At 31.8% G+C, this 20826-nt stretch overlaps 1 protein-coding gene across 2 annotated transcripts in view; it reads right to left on the reverse strand.

Annotated features, from left to right (window-relative positions):
* Nucleotides 1-2568: 2568 nt before the first annotated feature.
* Cul3 (cullin 3) overlaps nt 2569-20826 on the reverse strand; it is an 83746-nt gene continuing 65488 nt past the window's right edge. For both annotated transcript variants that reach the window (XM_046439661.2, XM_058577517.1), the window contains exons 10-16: nt 20616-20723; nt 18381-18505; nt 17706-17802; nt 15974-16108; nt 8465-8651; nt 5281-5426; nt 2569-3041 (exon numbers count right to left, since the gene is read on the reverse strand). In XM_046439661.2, coding sequence (XP_046295617.1) covers nt 2910-3041; nt 5281-5426; nt 8465-8651; nt 15974-16108; nt 17706-17802; nt 18381-18505; nt 20616-20723 — 930 coding nt within the window. In that variant the 3' untranslated portion in view covers nt 2569-2909. The remainder of the gene's footprint in view (nt 3042-5280; nt 5427-8464; nt 8652-15973; nt 16109-17705; nt 17803-18380; nt 18506-20615; nt 20724-20826) is intronic.

Raw genomic sequence — 20826 nt, forward strand, 5'->3', positions numbered from 1 at the left:
AACAGCATTATCTGAATTAAAGATTAAAATTATTTTTCATCAAACTGTGGAACTAAATCAAATTTAGAAGTCTGAGATGATGCCCAGTGTCCTAGGCTTCTGGAAATATCAGCATTTTCTTAAGATTAGGGGCTCCTACCTAAACCTTGCCTGCAACTCGATAAAAAGAGAACAATGGGACTTCATTATAACAAGGATTATTACTGGGCAGTATCCTAAGGTTTGGGGAGTGACACATGCCTGTTTACAACGCCATACAGGTCACCCAAGTATATCTTATAGAGAAGCGTACATCCCTTCCCCCATTCCGTTAAAATTCACTGAAATAAAGAATCCTTGCAATCACAACCACCTTTTATTTTGTGAGGCTGTGTGTTCGCTCACTGCAGTGAACTCTCAACCTTTAAATATAACAATTCAAAGTAAACACTGTTCTAGATTAAAAATGATAGAAGAGTATTACAATTTTACAATTGCTGAACAGAGATTACATCATTTTTTCGTTGGAAAACTATGTATTCACCCTTTTTAAAACTTCAAGTAAGTCACCAAAATTTATTCACACTAACATGACTGGTTAGGATGCATTATTCTTTCAAATTTAAAACATTAAGTGGAAAAAAGTACCATCAACCATCTCTTGCTGAAAACAAATATCAAAATGTATCTTAGGATCTGAAATAATACTTAGGAACTAAAACATTAACTTTTTAGGTGAGCTTTGTTTTTCAATGTAGCATCACTAATATTCCCCAACCACTTAACTCTACTGCAATTCAGAAAAGTGATTCAATGTATTAGCAAGCATTTCTAAGCATAAACATCAAACCTGTATGTCTCTAAATTCTAGACCTGGTTTGTACAGCCACACTTGAGACAATGACATAAATTTAATGATTTTTAAACAAACACTTAACATTTCCTTTTAATGTCTCAATTTAGACTTTGAATAACTAGGTTTATTAACTTAACAATCTGAGCTGTTCTATTTTTCAAGGTGTTATAGATCATCTAACTGGGAATTAAGACCAATAAAAAACACTCAAAACTTGAAATACTAATACCTTCCTGTAGACAAACAACACCTTTCCTAGAAAATTCCAAACAAATCAGGACGTGAAATTCTTCAGTGTTTGAAGGTAGTACCATCTGACTCATCACCGCTCAAGTATGGTGAAAGTTGTCCTGAGGAAAATGTTCATATTTTTCATTGGCATCTTAATTGCATCATGTAAAAGTGGAAAATGTAGAGATTAAGACCATAAGGTTTATAATTCTACAGTTCAATGGAGACAAATCTGAATGCTATGAAAACCTAAAAAGAAAATTATAACCCAAGACACATGGGGAAAAATATTTATGTGTAGTTTTTAATCCGTATTAGAATTCAGTTGTTGTAACTTTATCATCAATTTAAACAGAAACTGTTTTCTGAGACATATAGCCTAATACATGTATCAACAGTATGGATACTCAATGGAGGGTTGGTTATTTGAACTTACAACATTTCATTATTCTATCCATAGGAAATCTATAGTGGTTCTCCCCAATTACATATCTGAACCATTGTCTTATGAGAACAAAATTAAATAAAACTGACCATAAAAATATTCTGACGTTAAAATAAAGCAAACTATAATCCTTGGCAGATCAATTTGGTAAAAAACATTGGTGATGGTTGGAAGCACAGGATAACTGACATGAATCTTCAGCACTAAGCACACCTTTGAAAACATGAAATGATGACTCTTCAGGATAATAGCTATTAAATATCCAAGAATCATCAGGTTTTTAAAATATTGCTTAATCACTTTCCAAAACATAGCTGTAAGGAACTAAAGATTTCATTAAAACTATCAAGGTGATATTTATTGCATCATTAGACTGCATTTCAAGACAGAAAATTAAGTGTACTACATCTTCACCAAAATATATATTTAAATTGTGTGTATGGAGGGAACCTAAGGTATTTATAAACAAACTATAGTCTGCATGTGCTTTTCAAAGGGGACGAATTAAATATAACCAGCTGCCAACTTTGTGCTCTGACATACTTGAATTAGTGGGTATGTGTATACTAAATTCATTAATTTTTATCCACAATAAATGAAAGAAAAACACCACCCTATACAATCCACTATTAGCAGTGAGTACAACAGCAAAAAAATTATTGTACAATTTATACATACTAAAATATTTTCTTTCTCTAGAAATAACTCAGAACAAAACCTAATCATTATAAGACTTTGGGAAATCTCAAATTATAATAGAGAAAAACCAAATCAGGGTATGTATTGAGCCCAAAACAAAGGTTCTTGGTCATAAGGCTATGAGATTAGTAAGTGCAAGTGGTAGGATGAAGCATGCTCAAATTCTATGCTCGGGTCTTTGTGTAGTTATCAAATCTTTAAATTAAATAAGACTAGCTAAAGAAATGTTTTAAGCAGAGCAAGATAACTGGGAATTTTGCATTTCTTTTGCCATTTTTGTTACCCAACTTACACAATGAGCAAAGTGCTAATAAGCAACACTACAGAAACACATTTACATCAACACTGAAGACCTGGGGAAGTGAAATCCAACAATTTTATTTTAATGAGCTGTATTTTCTAAAGTTTTGTTTATTTTTTCCTGTTTTCATACAGTATTGAAAACAAAACGCGGCACATTCACATTTTCCCGAGGAACTGTAAAGATGATCTCTACAGGGATAAACGTCGTAAAGCCTGAAGCTCAATCAATTTGATGTTGAAAACTCTCAAAGGGAGTAAAGGCTTGATCTGAATGGTCTAGAACACGTACTGTAATTTAATAGAAGAGATGGTCGTCTTAATATTAATGATTTAAAAGAACTTCCCAGTCCATGCGAAGAATACAGTCCAAGAATAAATCAAATTTCTGAACACATTTTATGCTACATATGTGTATACTTTGCGATCCTCAGGTGTTCGTGCCAAATATTCTCTCTCAATAAGTCCTTCAATACGTTTCTTAATAACAACTGGACTTGGTAAGAATCGTGCCTTCAACTGCTGAGTTACCTAAAAAAAAAAAAAGGGATAAAGACTAATTTCTACCAGAAAAATTAACATTTTCATTTAAAAACACAAAAATTTCTATCTTTGAATAGAACTGTTGTATCATTTTAAGATTCAAAAAAAATGTTGAAAGTACAGAAAATTTCAAAAAGGTTTTATTTGAAAATGCATGATTAGAATGCAATTCTATTTGAATGTAAATGTTAAAATGGATAAGCAGTTGAATTAGTTGGATTATATTAGTATGAATATATACTACCCTACAGTTTAATCATTTTGCTGTTTACTAATGGTTGACCTTTGGGTTATACTCTCCTGTTTCATAGAACTTGGATAGCATAATATACTTAAGAGTACAAATTCTGAACCCAGACTGCCTGGTTCAAATCCCAGCTCTATCACTTACTAGCTTTGGATCCTTAAGAAGTTATATACATTAATTGAGTTAATACATGCAATGTCTTAGAATAATGTCCATCCATACTAGGTACTACTGTTGTCATTTGTTTCTCCACGTGTGGTCAAGAACCTAAGTATTGTGTCATCAGTAAGTATAGCAGCAGCCACAACCTGCTATGCACTATTTGTCAATCATTTTGCACACATTAATGTATTTAAATGTTCTTTACACTCAAAAGGGGGCTATCTTATTTTATAAAGGAGGGAAATATGCCACAGAAAAAACTGACGTGAATAAGTAGTAAGTAACAGAGCCAGGAGAGATGAATCTAAACCTTTCTGACCTCAAAGTTGATGCTCTTTCCAAAAAGTCATCCTGCCTCTCTTGCAGATCATCCACTCATTCATAAGCCATCTTTTCTTTTACTCTTGATCAGTTCATTTCTCAAAGTCACAATGGATTGATCAATTCTTTGAAATATGAAACTTCAGTACTTCACTCTGTAACTAAAATCTGTCATACTTCCAGGATTATCACTCCAGTATCAGCAAATTTGCTCTCAACCCACCTGAGATCTCCAATTCTTTGACCCACTTTGTCTTTCAGGTTATGAATAGCTTCTTTTGACATTTCTTCCTTCCTTGCAGAGCCTGGACTACATTCAAAATCACTTCAGCTACACTATCAACAGTGCCTACAACTCTGGGTTCTCTGGTCCTATTCCATAAACACCCTTTGATCAAACCTACATTCTACATCTACTACAGCTCCCTGCTGAGTCAAACTGCAGTTTTTATACCGTGTATACACAGGACAGGAGCCAACAAAGTGGATCACAGGCCAAATACAGACTGTTGCTTACTTGTATAAAACTTCACTGAAATATAGCCAACTTGTTTATGTATTGTCTACAGATGCTTTCATGCTACAACTGGCCATTTACAAAATGTATGCCAAAATAAATTTACAGATTCACATTCAGCAAATTCTTGAGCACCATTCTTCAAAAGAAATTTCGGACAAGTTCCTCTTTAAGTTATTCAACTAAGCACTGCACAAAAGAGACCGTTTGTTTGAAATCCCACAAATTCTCACCTCTTATATGCACATTTATCCATTCTTATGTCATGCCTTGGTTGGCACATTATCATTGCTCCTTATATGGTAAGAAAGGGGGACTACCCTATTGTTGTTTCTCTTCCTGCCCTCCATGTTATTCCTGGGAAAATCTGTGGTTTTAACTATATTCCCATATAGTGAATTCTAGTTCTTACCTTTCTTCTGACTTCCAATTGGCCTAATGATATGTCCCTAATAAAATACAATAGAGCAAACTTGTGCAAAAATAATATTAACACCTGGAACACATCAGCACATTATTCTTCATTTTTCAGTTAAAGGGAACAACCTCTATGTATTCACTCAAGCCAGAAACCTAAGAGGTTCAACTCCTCACTCTCAATCATCCTGATTCACTAGTTACTAATACTTTACCAAGGCCCTAGTCATCTTACTATTTCAATAGTCTTTCAATGGATTTCCCCCTTTTTAGTTTTCCCAATGTGTGAAATACAAACCCTCAATAAATGGCAACTGTTATTAATTTTCAGAAATACAGGTAGTTTGTTTACATAAAGATATTAAAATAGCAATAATTCTTCTTGTGCCATTATTATCCTTTCATCATAAATACATTAGTTCCTCCAGTGTGTACGTTTTGTCAAGTGTCTTGTTTTCAATGAGAAGTGATACACAAAGAGTTTCAATTAAACAGTACTTCCTTAAGTTGTTAATAATGTTATTCTGCTTTTCTCTATTCATCAAGTATTGAAGTATCCTTACCTCTGCTACTAAAACATTGTGCTGCATCTTCTTTCTAGATTTCATTATTCGCACTATAGCAGCTTCTATCTCATGTTTTCTGTCATCGTCTACTTTCTGCCTTGTTTCTTTCCTTTCTGGGTCTGATTCACCTTGTTTGGCAGCAACTAAAATAGAAACAGATATTTTCCATAAATGTAATGAAATATTTGGTTTACAAGCATACTTATAATTTATTTCTATCCTCAGAGAAAAATTAATTTCAACCTTCAAGTACACACACACATTTATTAACTTCAGAAAATATCAAAAAGTAAACATTCAATGTTCAATTCTAAATTATTCTTTCCATAAATTAGGAACTATACAGAGATAATAAAATCAATTTCATATTTATAAAACACAAGTCCTTTCCTGGAAGGAAAATGGTAGCTGGCTATTCTTCAGCAGAAACAATTTTCACTGCTTGTGACTTCCAGGACTCAACTAATATTTTACCACACTATGGCTTCAAGTTATACTTCACCAAACATATTTTACACAGGCAAATACTTATTGTTTCCTCCTTAGAATATAGCAATAATCTCTTAAAAGACATTAAGGGAAGAAAAGAGTATGTGGAGTCAAGATTCTGGCAGCTAAATCATCAATTAAAAACCACCACTAAAATGTCAGTAAAAGAAACTCCTTAACAGTGAAACAACTAAAAATCTCCTATTATCTAACAATTTCTCATTATGACCTTATTACCAAACCATATTTCAGTTTTTAGGAGAATCTCACTCTGTACTTCCTACAGATCTTCAAAGCAACTGCTAAGTGGTTAAATACATCATTTTCTTTCTTGCACAACTCTGCTCTATTTGAAGCAGCAAAGAAGACAAGTCAGTTTTTGGTCATTAAAAGGATGTAGATGTAAAGTTTCTGGAAATAGGGACTGGACAATTACACCGAAGTGCAAAGAACACTGCTGATTTGGGCATGGGCAGGAGACAGTACAATTAAGAAGATCATTCTAGCGTGCATATCCATTCAGCTGTTTCTAATTAGAATCCCTTGGTAAAGAATAGAGCATCCAGCATCATTTGCTAAGACATCATATCATCTTGGCAAAAAAAAAGAGAGAGATCAGATAATGTAGTCTACAAAGAAAGAATAAAGTTTTTCCTGAAAAAAGTCAATGTCACATACACAAACACAAAGAGAGATTCTTTTAGGTTAAAAACAATTAAAAGAGATACAGGGGGACAGAAAAGAGAAAGTCAGTATGACAAAATTTTAATTAAGGTAATTTAGGTTTGTTTAGGTAAACACAGGTTATAGACATTCTGATGTCCATTACAGTATTTTTCAATTTTTTTTGTGAATCTGAAATTATTTAAAATAAAAATTAGGAAAAAATTATTTTAAAACAAGTGATTTGGTTCATGTGGATCTGGGAATACTCCTTAAATTCCTACAAAAAAAGATAAATGGGAAGACTAGGGTGATACATCCTGAATTACAATTTTTCTTTTTTTTTTAAATATTAAGTACAGGAGCCACTCCCAAGAGCCTAACACTTAAGAAGAGTGTAACTGAAGGTGATGCCTACACATGTATGTATCTTTATGTACCTACAGATGGGTAGTTGGAGCAGATTGTCAATTACGGAAACTGTTGCTGATTATGAGGACTCTAAATTATTTCCAAAATTAAAAAAATAAACAAACAAATGAATAAAATTTTTTAAATTAAAAAATTTTTTTTTGCTAAAGTTTCTATTACTGGCTATAATAAAAACAGTATAAACAGGTTAGGCTAAAGTCTCTGAGTCCTTGATTACATTATTGAGCTTTTAACAATTTAAGAAAACTGATGTGGTCATAATATTTATCACTGAAGAAAAAATTTTCACTAAAAATATAAGAACCAAGATCACCTAAAAACCATCTCCAAATGAAAAACATTTTTACAGAATTTCATCACTGAAAAAAACTTAAAAAGAGATATCTACCAGTCAAATCCTTCCTTATAGACTACATTCCTACTTTCATTACATCTAAAAATCCCACACAGACATGCATGCATGCGCACACTTAACACCCAAAACTAAAAAATCCATCAAGTGAAGATTATTTTTAGATAATACTATGCTGGACATCATAATCTGGGATTACAAAAGCAATTTTTATTTAAAGTAAGATGAAGCCAGGTGATTCAGATACATATTCCTATATGTTCTCCAGATCCAGAATACAAACAAGCCCTGAAATATAAAACCTATTTCTACCCCAAATACATGTTTTGCATTTAGAGGAAAAAAGAAATTTTATTTCATGATGCTCATAATTAGACAGTTTTGTTTTTATCATACAGTATGTCACAAAGATATGGCTAATTTTGGCTAATGAAAATTACAATGATACAGTTTGTGACTATCATACATAGGAATCAAAACTTTAACCAAAATATCACTCTGCTTTACAAAAAAGTAAAAAAGGAAACCAAAAGTTTTTGTGTCAATCTACTTTAGTAATCAATTGTATATTTAACACAAAGAATTTTATATTACCTTTATTAATGTATGATATAAATACATTTTTAAAAATTATAGTCATTTAAAAATGATATTTATCTTATTTTAAAACACTGTTTTATCCACCATAATAGATGAATTAGCAGTAGAAGGCTTATCTAAATGCTAGTTTTGAAACCAGGTAGCAAGCTGCTTTCAAATATCAGGAAGAATTAAGTGTCCTTTTTTCTGCTTAAATACATTAAAAAAAAAAAAAAAAAAAAAAACACATCTTACATTATGTTACACATATAATATAGTATTTTCACTATCAACCTGAAAGGCTGTAAAACTTGACTGTCATAAAACATTGCATGTTTTTTAAATTAATATTGGTTTTAAGATTCTGAAATTTAAATTATACATAAACCATAAGTTAAATCATGGTTCATTTGTTGAAAAACATATAGAAAGAAGTACTTTTCCACACTACAATTACTTTTTAAAAGGTTTATTACTGTGCTTGGATTCAACCATATATTGATATGAACATATTATTAATAAAACCTGCTGTTTTTCTTATGCCAAGCGTCAGTCATATAGCACTATGAACATTTGTTAAAAAAAAAAGCATTAATTTCCTTTTTTTTAAGGAAGAAATTTAGCAGATAAGAATTTTTCTAGAGGAAATATATAATTACCAGATACCTGTCTGAATCTTGACTCTGTGTAGTTTGGATGTGAACTGATCATTAACTGTAAATATGTGACCATTTTCTATTTCCTTTGACTTTGGTTCTTTCGTAAGAACCCGCTGTGTTGGTTTACCACAGGCGAGGGACTGTAGGGCTCTAACCAGCTCTCTTTCAGGGATATCTGTTTCTTGTTGAATTTCCTGAAATTTCACCAGATTAACAAAAATTAGAATTTTTGAAAGATTAAAGGAGATTAGTTAATTAAAGAAGAAAATGATCAAGCAGTGGTTAGAAAGAGGTAATTCCAATCAAGAAATAGTTTATAACAAAGAATATTATTGGCTCATCATTAAAATCTCATTTGAACAAACTAAAGGGTGATTGAAGTTATAAAATATTAAGAACACGTGTACATTTTTTGCTTCAGGAGACAGGATTACTTTAAAAATATCATTCCGCAGAGATTGTTAGGAACCTGCTTTAATGTTTAGATACAAATAAACTGTTAACCACATATAACTGCTAATCAGATTTTCTTAGCAATGTCTTTTATATAAAGAAACAAAGTAATACTGACTTCAGGCTAACAAAATCAAAATCAAATCTTAGAATCCAATTGACAACATTTACTGCCTGTGTGACAAATGAAAAGTTTAAATACCTGGAAATTAACATTAAATATAAATATTAGTAAGAAATACATTGACATTTGGAAGTTCAGATAATAACTTTTGCTACATATATATAGCATGAATAAAACAAAAATTTTTTAAAAAGCAGTTGAGGAAAAAATATTTTAAATTCATTATTCTTATGTCTTATCAGACAGCAAAGAAATTGTACACGGATATTAATTACTCCTCATAAGACAACAGGGACATTTAAGGATTCAAAGGATTCAAAGAAATGTGAATTCCTGATTCTAAATATTCCTTTGCTTCAAATAATCTTTTGCTATATATTTATCTGTTTGACTTTATTAAACATTCATTAAACTTTACACATTTCAAATATTGTACACACTTATCATTCCCCCAAATAAAATAGGTACTATTAAAATGGAGATGGTAATTATGCATATGATAAAATGAACTATTTTAGTTACTGTTTAATCAAAGAATTGGAAACAGGGGCTGGGGTTATGGTTCAGTGGTAGAGCGCTTGCCTAGCATGTGCAAGGCCCTGGGTTCGATCCTCAGCACCATGTAAAAAAATGAGTAAAATAAAGGTACTATGTCCAACTACAACTAAAAAAAATAATTAAAAAAAACTGGAAACAACTTCTTAGGCAATATCTTGAAATTGCAGATTATTTCCAGAAGTAACTATTACAATTCATTATGTAACAACTGATGCCTTTTCCCATTCATCTATAAATACATGAATACAAATGCAGACATACACGTTTGTACATGAAAATATCCACTTAACTACCAGTATTAAACATACATGGAACCACAACAGGATGTTTTTTGGTTTTGCTGGGGGGTGGGGGAAGTACCAGGGACTGAACCCAGGGGCACTTGGCCACTAAGCCACATCCCCAGCCTTATTTTGTATTTGAGAGACAGGGTCTCACTGAGTTGCTTAGTGCCTAAGCTTTGCTGAGGCTGGCTTTGAATTTGCGATCCTCCGTCTCAGCTTCCTGAGATGCTGGGATTATAGGCGTGCACCACTACGCCTGGCCATAATGTTTTTTTCTATTGATTTTCAGATTTCCCATGTTAAGACAGATTAAAGCCACAAGGCATTCCATTATACTGTTTTATCATCATACAGAAGGAAAATGAAACTGTAATTAAATTTTGTGATGCATTTCTAATTTTGAGCACAAACAGCCAGGTATTCTGAAGTAGACTTCTAGAAAGGTATTTGGATTCTCAAAGTGATAAATATTTTATATTTGATGGATACTGACAAACTGTCTTTCAAGTTGCTTAAAATATGAAGCCCTGTTAACAATATGCCTGAGTATCCATTCCCTCACATCTTCAACACTAATTTTCTTTTTCTGTGACAATGGTTGGACTTTAAATGTTCTCTTTTTAACCTGTATGTCTCATGATCACTGGGATAAAAAAAGTCTTTTTATATTTACAGGATATCTGTAACTTTTCCTCTGTGCTTTGTTTAGCCATATTCCTGACATGTTTTTCTACTAAATTGTATGTTTCCACATTGATTTTTGATGCTCTTTATATATTAGTTTTCAATTATGTTAATTTTGCCTAGACTTTTAACTTATGAGATTTCATCATATAGAGGTTTTTATTACTGTTTTAGAATGTTTTTATTAGTGTAGTATAGTTGTACATGATAGAGGGGTTCATTGTGACATAATTATACATGCATGGAATATAATCTGCTTCATTTCAGTCCCCAGTACCTTCCTCTTTTCCTGTCTTCCTCCTTCCCTCTGCTCTACTGATCTTCATTCTATTTACTATTTTTTATTTTTTTTTAAAGAGAGAGAGAGAGAGAGAGAGAGAGAGAGAGAGAGAGAGAGAGAGAGAGGGAGAGAGAGAATTTCTAATATTTATGTTTTAGTTTTCGGCAGACACAACATCTTTGTTGGTATGTGGTGCTGAGGATCGAACCCGGGCCACACGCATGCCTGGCGAGTGTGCTACCGCTTGAGCCACATTCCCAGCCCTATTTACTATTTTTTAAATTGGTGCTTTATAAATACACATACAGGTGAAATTCACTGTGGTATGTATATTCACACAGGAACAGAATTGTTTAAATGTATGAGTCTTTTCCTTTTTGTAATAGATTTTATAAAAATGTATCTCCTGCCACGGTTATTAACATACTCTATATTCTCTTATATTATTTTTACAGATTTATGCTTATGCATATATTTTCACATCTACCTTAAAATTTAACTTTGTATATGATATGATAAGTGGAATTAGGTCCCATTATTACCCCTTTCCCTTCTACCTCAAATGAACCACCAATTATTTTAAGTTAGGTTGATTTAAAATGATAAATTTATCACATCTCAAACATGCACGAATATATATCAATTTGCTTCTGGACTGTTTATTCAAACGAATGATTTATCTTGCAGAACCATTACTAGGAAGATTATTATTCTTGATAAAATACCCTTTTTCTCTCATGTCATTTCCTAATTAATGCTGGTTTACAGAAAAGGTGATTTTAACAAACAGAACTCAGAGAATGCTTTCTCTTAATTATCACACATTGCCAAGCTGACAATCTAATGTTCAAAGATTTAAAAAATTTTAAATTCCTAATATTTATAAATTTCACTCCTTTTTCTTAGTTTATTATCTAGATCCTGCAGAGCAAGGTGTAAAGGTAGTATGAAAGGTAAGCATCCTACCTTGTTCCTAACTTCAATAGGAACGTATCTAGTATTTTATTATTACTTATTGTTGTGCTTCAATTTTCTCTTAACTACAACTTTATAATATTAAGAACATTTCACTCCATTCTTAGGTGGCTAAGGGTGCCACATTCCAGAAATAAGGAGTGTGGATGGACTTAATAGATCTTGTTTGAACACAGTGTATTAGTCCTTCAATACCTTGCTGAATATAATTTATTAATATTTAAAATTTATGTATTTATGTTAAATAACCTATTACTTTCTCTGTTTAGTATTTTCTTTGTTCAGTTTTGATAACAAGGCTATGTCAGATTTGGATATTTCCCAAGAGTGTATTTTGCTTTTTGAATCCGAAGTTCTCTGTGCTGTTCAAATTTACATCCCTCCTTTTTTCTGTTTACAAGTAAACCTGTGATTTCTACGATAGTGAAACTGTCTATCTCTCCTTATATTTTCAACCATTTTCCTTTACATATTGTGAAGTCATATCACTAATGATTGTTACCAATTCTTTTTTATGTAAATTTTTTTATTTATATATGACAGCAGAATGCAAATTCTTATTACATATATAGAGCACAATTTTTTCATATCTCTGGTTGTATACATAGTATATTCACACCAATGGGCTTCAGTTATCTTAGCCTCACATTAATTGTAAAGAACAGAAACCCATTCCAACAAGGCAATTTATTAGAAGAAGTAACTGATAGTCTCCAAGGGAAGATGGTAAACTTGGGTCTCACAGGGGCAAGGACAAGGATTTGGAAAATTAGGAAATTATATATATATATATATATCTCCTCCATTTCTCAGTCTCTTGTTTACATTTCTATTTCAATTCTGTTTCCCATTAATGTCCATAATAAGTCCTTATAACTGAAATTTATTCTTAGAAAATATTTTATAAGTATAACAGTATTAAGAAAAATATGTATTATTTTCCATACTTCTTGAAAACCAAATGCTAGTTATAAAATCCAAGGTATAAGATTACCATATATATATATCTCCATACATCCTCGTTTTAGGTATTCTAAACACAATAAATTTTTATTCATGCAAAACGTAAAAAAAGAAAAGACTACAGCATCCTACTATGGATTAAATGTGACACTGCAAATTGACACCACCTGTTGTACCTAGCTTCCAGATAAAAGTATGTTTTAACATTGTACGGTCTTCTCACTGTTCTACAAGTGGTTTGGGAAACCAAGAAAATGAGAAGGGACAGTATGCAACTTTCGCGGCTGGCTCAGTCATAAAGACACTGTATGGGCTCCTGGATTGCCCATTCTGGGAAAAGTCAGCCACCAGGATTTGAGAACAATCAGTCAAATAGAAAGGCCCATGGAGAGAAACTAATGCTGTTTAACAGTAGCCAAAACAAACTTTCCAGCCATCTGATCCACCTTGGAAATATATTCTCCAGCCCTAATCAAACCATTAGATGACTAAAGCCCCAGATGACATCTAAATGCAAACTCATGAAAGACCTCCTCCTGAATCCCTAACCCATAGAAAATATGATAGATTATAAATTGTTAAATGTTTGTTTTAAAATCATTCAGTTTTGAGATTTGATATGCAGTATTATATAACACATCATCTTACTAAACTCAAGAATATACAAAGATAAAGATGAGTTCCCTTTAAAATTTTTAAACACTTTCAACTATCTCCTATAAGCAGCAGACTATAGAGAAACACATGGCACAAGTAAAAATAAATTTCATGTCTTCTCACTATGTACTGGATTTGAGGTGTGAGCAAGCAGGCTTTGGAGCCACAGGCAGGCACTGCATGGAATTCTAGGTACCCTAAGATCAGGTTTTAGATTTGTGACTTAGCTAAAATGGGGAATATTAGATAATTTTATCTTCTACTTAATAACTGCTCATTAGCACCAATGATCTCAACCCAACTGGAGAATGGAAAGAGTAAGCTTGAATCACTATTATAGCAATACTAATAATGGCTTCAGAAAACAAATTTATATTTTTGCTTATTCCATTATTTTTACCAGTTCTTTAAAAAACAGACCTTTGAAAAGCAAGTTATTTATCAAGCAGTATATTTTGCTACATATAATCTATGAAAGCTGCAGATTAAAATATCTATGCAAAACATGTTAGAGATAATATAATTCCAACTGTTTGAAAAGCCTTACAATGTCTGACTAAGGCACAATGTAATTGATATTCTTAGGTCTCCCAATCACACATACTTGTGTATAAAAATTAAGATTATGCTCTAGGCAAGATCCACCTGTTAAATATATACGGGGGAAAAACCCTCTTGACTTAGCCACTTTATAACACATATATTTAAAAAATTTTAAGTGTATCACACAAAAATGGTCATCTATTATGTTTCCCACATAAATGGGAGCCATGGAGATGAATACTAAAATATTCAAACTCACACTTTTGTTCTTCCTGTGTTCACCTGTATCTGAAAACTGGCTTTCAATTAAGTACAAATATAGCACCAATTTTCAAGCCTCATAAAATAGTCATTCACTATCTCAAGTTTAAACTATATTAAGAACCATATGATCTTCATTTCAACTCCAAGAGACCCTTTTAAACGCATAGGAAAAAATTACATGATTTTAATGTAATCAAACGATAATTTACTGCAGAGAAAGAAAGGGAAAATTAAAAAGGAATTGAAAAGCATATTATAATAATTTTCTAAAGCAAAAAAAGAAATTTGACTATGCTATCAGGATAGTGTAAAGGACAGGCAAACAAACAGATTACGCAGTGAAGAAATATATAGACCCATATATGGTCAATTTTTTTTTTTTTTTTTTGTAAAAGTGCCAAGGTAATTAAATAGGGGAAAAAAAAAAAAAGATGTGCTTTTAACAAATGATACTGGAAAGAGCAACTGTCCATGTGAGGAAGTAAATGTAAAAATTAAAGTTAAAAACTGCTTAAAAAAATGGAAGAAAATCTTTGCAATTTCAGGGTAGGTAATAATTTCTTAGGACATCAAAAACAAATTATAAAAGGAAAAATGTGATAATAAAAAACTGTTAGTATTAAAAAATTCTCTTCAAAGATTACCTTTAAAAAATGAAAAGACAAGCAACAGAATTAAGAAATATTCATAACACATTTACCAGCACTGGTATCCAGGATAAAGAACTTTTATAATTTAATAGAAAAATAGTCCTATTAGCATACAAACTATTATATAAAACTATTAAATACATATTATATTTAACATATAATATTAAATACAAACTATTATATATAGTTTGTGAACAGATACTTCACAAACTATATACATAAGGGACTTACAAACACATAAAAGATCCTCAATATCATTAGTCATCAAAGAAAAGAAAATCAAACCCAGGAGAGACAATTATATAATTGAAAAGGTTACAACTATGAAGACTGCAGAGGATGTGGAACAACGGGCTCTCTCTTTCACTGCTGGTAGGAATGTAAAATCATACAGTTTGGTGGTTTCTTAAAAACAAAAGCAAAAAAAGGAAACAAACATACAATTCTATTCATGTCAACCAAAATATGGTAACAACCCAAAGAAGCCCATTAACAAATAGAAATCAAGAAAATGGAGCATGTACACATAATATCACTCATAAGCAAAAAGAAATGAACTGCTGATATTATATAATAGGTTGAATCTCAAAAATACTATGCTATGTAAGGAAGAAATGGGACACAAATAACTCATATGATGAGATTTCACTTGTATGAAAGTGTAGAAAAGGCAGAACTCATCTATAGTAATACAGAACAAATAACTGGCTGCCTGAGGCGAGGGGTGATAGGATGAAAGTGACTACAAAAGGGTTACAAAAAAATATGGAAATAATACTCAGGTCCGAGGTGGAAGTTACATAGGTGCTTGTTTAAAACTCAAAATGTGAAATTATATGAAATTTTTATATGAAACTTGTACTTCAATAATGCCGATTTAAAAAACAGCACCTTAAAAAAGCAGCCATAAAATGATCCAATAATGCATGATGTTCTTATAGTTCCATGGCCCAATTTTATGCAGTATTCTGTTAAGGTATTCAAAGAGATTCTCTTAAGGTTTCTCACATAAGAAAGACTCAGATAATAAATGGAAGAAACAATACAAGTGGTTAGAAACATATATAACAACAACTCATACCTCAAATGTGTATTTTTCTCTATTATTAAAGAGCATTAATATGGTCATCTGGAAAGTGGAAACTTGCAATATATGCTTCCGTGTATTTGAGCCAGTTACTTGTGCACCTCCAACACCAACTTCAGATCCATCTTCCTGTTTGATGTTTTAAAAAATATGAACAAAGATAATTATCTCCTAGTATCTGTAACAACATATTTTAGAAATAAGTCCTGTAATCTCCACTCCCTCACCAAAACTTACTCCCATATAAAAAGAAATCTACACACACACACACACACACACACACAGTCTTTACTTAGGACTATCCCCAACACCCCCAACACTGTGAATATTTTCAGGTAGCTACCTGAGCATATAACTAACCAAGAGTTCCCTAAATTTAAAGCTAAAGTTATTTTAACACTGTAAAATTGTAAAATTGGATGACAATACCACCCTTATAAATGACACTGCAGACACACTACCACCCAAAGTAGCAGGGTTAAATTTCTTTTCATGATGGGGCTGGGATTATGGCTCAGAGGAAGAGCGCTTGCCTCACATGTGTGAGGCACTGGATTCGATCACATAAAAACAGAATAAAGACACTGTGTCCACCTATAACTAAAAAATAAATATTAAAAAATTTCTTTTCATATGATACAATCAAAGTAAAACATTAAAATAAAACCAAAACCAGCAGAGGGGAAAACTTCCATTCACAAAATCTGAACCTGTTCTGTCTTCAATAATTAGTATATACACTATGCTTTAAAAGTCTATTGATCTCTTTAATAAACCTTAGTAGCACTGCTCAGATAAAATATTTCTCAGCAATAAAAAGGAATGATTTATTGGCACTATACAAAAATATTATGCTATATGAAAGAAGCTGCTCTATGAAAACAAGCAATAATCAAAAGTTGTTCTGTAGTATCTTTGACCTATTCTTTTCCACTTAAATATATAATAGTGATAAATATTATCCAATGACTACTACACATTTTAATATAAAAACCAAAGTACTTACACACTAAAAAAATACTTTGGTGTTATAGTGACTCATAACACGTGGAAAATTAGAAGATTCTAATTAAAATCTGAAATAAAACATATTTACTAGGACTGGGTTATAGCTCAGTGGTGGAATGCTTGCCTAGCATGTGTGAAGCACTAGGTTCAATTCTTAGCACTGCATATATATGTATATATATATATCTTATTGACAACTACAAAACCATATTTGCTGCCCAGATATATTTAAGTTGTTAAGTCTTATTAATTTTCAGTTTTAAGGCAAATGACCCTGATTTGATTAAAACTAATGAAAACAAATTATTACTCTTAAAACTAACGATTTTAGATATTAAAAAGTCAGCTACTTTTTTAAGAGGAAGACAAATCACTGATGCATTATTGATTTTTTAATGACTTTGCTAATGTGTGTTTCTTAAATCTCAAGTCCTAATTTTACTGGTTTTGATTAGCAATAGGGATTATAAAAGACAGAATTTTTAAAAGGGGCTCATAGCTCTGTATGCCCTCAAATCAACTTACATTTTCCCATTATTACCTCAAGTTTCTTTATATTTATTTACATTATCTCAAGTTTAATCTTATAAATGAAATTGAATATTTAAACTTTTTAATATTTAAGGCAGGTTTAACAATAAAACAAATTGTTTACCCAGGTCAGTTATACAAACAAAATTTTTAAGTTACTTAGAATGTTCAAACTGTGAACATTTACCTTTTTAACTGGACCATAAAAAGTGGCATTGAGATCTGCAGAACCCATATGATGCTGGAGTGTGAGCTGTCGACCACTGTGTTTGGCTAGGTAGAACCTTCAGCAAATCAAACTAGGTTTTAGAGAATCATACAACTTGCATATTAAATCACATACTACAGGGGAACAATCCTGAACAAATATACATGTAAGGGAGACCTTAAAAGTTAAAACACATCTTGGAAATGACTTTTTGTTTCAATTCTTCACAGAAGAGGAAATGAAATGGGGGAATATGAGGTCTCAACAACTTAGCTAAAAATTAAATGATAAAGATAGCACACTAAATAATAATGCTACTATACACGTTGCCTCAGCTTGTTGCTGAGCTCCTGCTATTTATAAGACTAACTTTTCTCCATAGTAACCCAATAATTGATTTATCCTAGTGACAGACATCAACTGTATAAAATATACTGTACAAATGCTGAAGAAAGGAAGTGAATATTCCTTTGCAAAAAGTTTTATGCAACTAATTCTTAAATATTAAAAGGATAAAGGATAAATTCTCCTTTAGAACATGAGGTTAAAATGGAATATATTCATCCTTAACTGGGGACATCATTAATGCCAAAATTTATTTTAATTTTGGACAATTATTTGTACTTAGAAATACAAAGTCTGATTTAGGTTTACCTTCTAAATATTTCAAAAGCATGTCTTGGTGCTGGTGGGATGTTGCACTTTGGTGTGGCTGACTGAGTGGGCCAATATCCAGTCGTGAGCACCCGGACTGTGAGATCAACACCACCTAAAGATACCTGTATAAAACAGAAAACGTCTCCTAACATTATCAGTTCCATTTAGACACTCCATTACAATTATCAAAGTAGTTGTATAAAAGTAGCTATCTTTATGTCTTATCTCTGGTAAACAAAACAGATGTTCTGAAAGGTTAGGTCTGTCTAATGTCTTACAAAGTTTAACAACTGTGGCAAATAATTATAATTATTGCCTAAAATGTTAATTCTTAGCATGTAACAAAATCTTACCCATATCATTGAGAACTGTAGTTTTGGACTTAAAATTTTTTAATAAGATAAAATGTCAAGAGGTCATATCAATATCATTTTAGAGGAAACTTCTGGTATCGTTAATCTGTTTTTAAATATTTTTACCATCTTAGTGTAAATAACATGTTCCTAATTTCCTACCTACATTTCAACTACATTAATCAAAACTTTCATGATTTAACATGTAGTTTACATTCTAACAAACTATGCATAAGACACTGTAGATATCATGCTACAGAGCAGGTGCTCTCCAAATACATATATACAATGGTTAACAACTTTTACAAAATATATACATAATCGTTACCATTAGATTTTTTTTTTCAAACAAAATTTTAAAGAATATCAATAGGTACTTTTAAGGACAAACTATTATCTTTAGTACTAATACAGCTTGTTACAAACCATTATTCCATTTTTAATCTAACCTGTATGATTTACTGATACAGATATTTAAAGGGGTGGTTGGGTTTATAAATATGAAGATGCAATACAGGCTTGGATTTCTTCAAAAGTTATTCTACTTGAAAGAAACTCAAATTAGATATCTTTGATGATGCATAGAAGATAACACCGTAGAAGAAACTGAGGACACACCAGCCCCTTATACATTTAAGATAATAAATCACTAAGCAATCTAAATTATTCCATCTTGGATAATCTCATCATTCATTTCCTGCTGACTCAGACTTTTATTTATCACAGACTTGCATTGTCTTACTGGCCTTTCTCTACGACAAACAAGATATTTAAGCCAGGAGCAGTGGCATACAACTGTAATCCCAGAAGCTTTGGAGGCTGAGGCAGGAGAATCACAAATTCAAATTTAGGCAGACCCTAAGGACCTAATGAGACCCTGTCTGGAAAACAAAAATTTTTTAAAAGTGAGGGGCTAGGGATGTGGCTCAGTTGTTAAATGCCCGGGGGTTCAATCCCTGGTACCAAAAACACCATGGAACAAACAACAACAACAAAAACATATTTATGACAAAATAAATGATATTTAACTACTTAGAATGGAGTCAGAATGTCTTCACATTCTACAGAATAAGTATTTTCATGTGATGGGACTGTGAGAGCAATGGAAGTGAAGATTTCTTATTTAAATATCAAAGGAAAAGCCTCCAAAACTGTTAATGGATGTGAGGTGTCAACTACAGAGTGGCATATAGTCACTCAAAAAAACTTTAAATCCTCAAGTAACTTAAGTGCCAGCTTAGTGTCTTTGGGAGTCACAACACAAAACACAGAACACAAGCTGGGTGTAGTTCAGTGGTACAGCGCTTGCCTAGCATGTGTGAGGCACTGAGTTCAATCCTTAGCATCACATAAAAATAATAAAATAAAGGTCTTGTGTTCATCTACAACTAAAAAAAAAGTTAAATAAAAAATAAAAAACAAAAAACACATAATACATTAAATTCTGCATTTTTATAGTTTGTTTACTCCCCCACCCCACCTTTTCTTGGAATGGGAGATCGTCTTTGTGAATGAAAATACTGACGTAAAGGAGGTCAGGTAACTATCTGAAAGTAAAAAAAAGTCTAGGATAAAGTGAAGAATATTCAAACTCTAGTAAACTTTACTAAGCTCTGTATTTTTCTATACTCTATAATGGTTTTATAAAAAGTAATTCTATTAATTTTCAGTGCATTCCTTCAAGTGGGGAAAAAATAAAAATTAAATACATATTTTCATGGAAACACAGTTAAATTATTTTTTACATACCCACAGATAATAGAGTGTCACTAATTTAAAGAAATGAAACCAGATCATTTATCTGTTATGTAGATGAAAATCCTCGTTATGAAAGACTTAACAAAAATATATGAAACTAGAAATCCAAGAAGAACCTTACCCCAGTTGCCTGTAGATGTTGCCTGAATTCATCCATTGTTGTGTTTGAGATGCTCATATCCCTAAACATTCCTTCCAGTTTTGAAGTAAACTGACATCCGCATTCAGTCTATGGAGGAAAAACACAAGTATATACAAATAAATGATGGATTTTTCTATGAGAAAATATAGAAACAAGTGATTCTATGTTATTGGCACTGCTGATAATCTCT

The sequence above is a fragment of the Marmota monax genome, unplaced genomic scaffold (assembly GCF_021218885.2).
Source record: "Marmota monax isolate L192 unplaced genomic scaffold, Marmota_monax_Labrador192_F-V1.1 WCK01_AAM20220418_F8-fsc00041, whole genome shotgun sequence".
NCBI lineage: Eukaryota > Metazoa > Chordata > Mammalia > Rodentia > Sciuridae > Marmota > Marmota monax.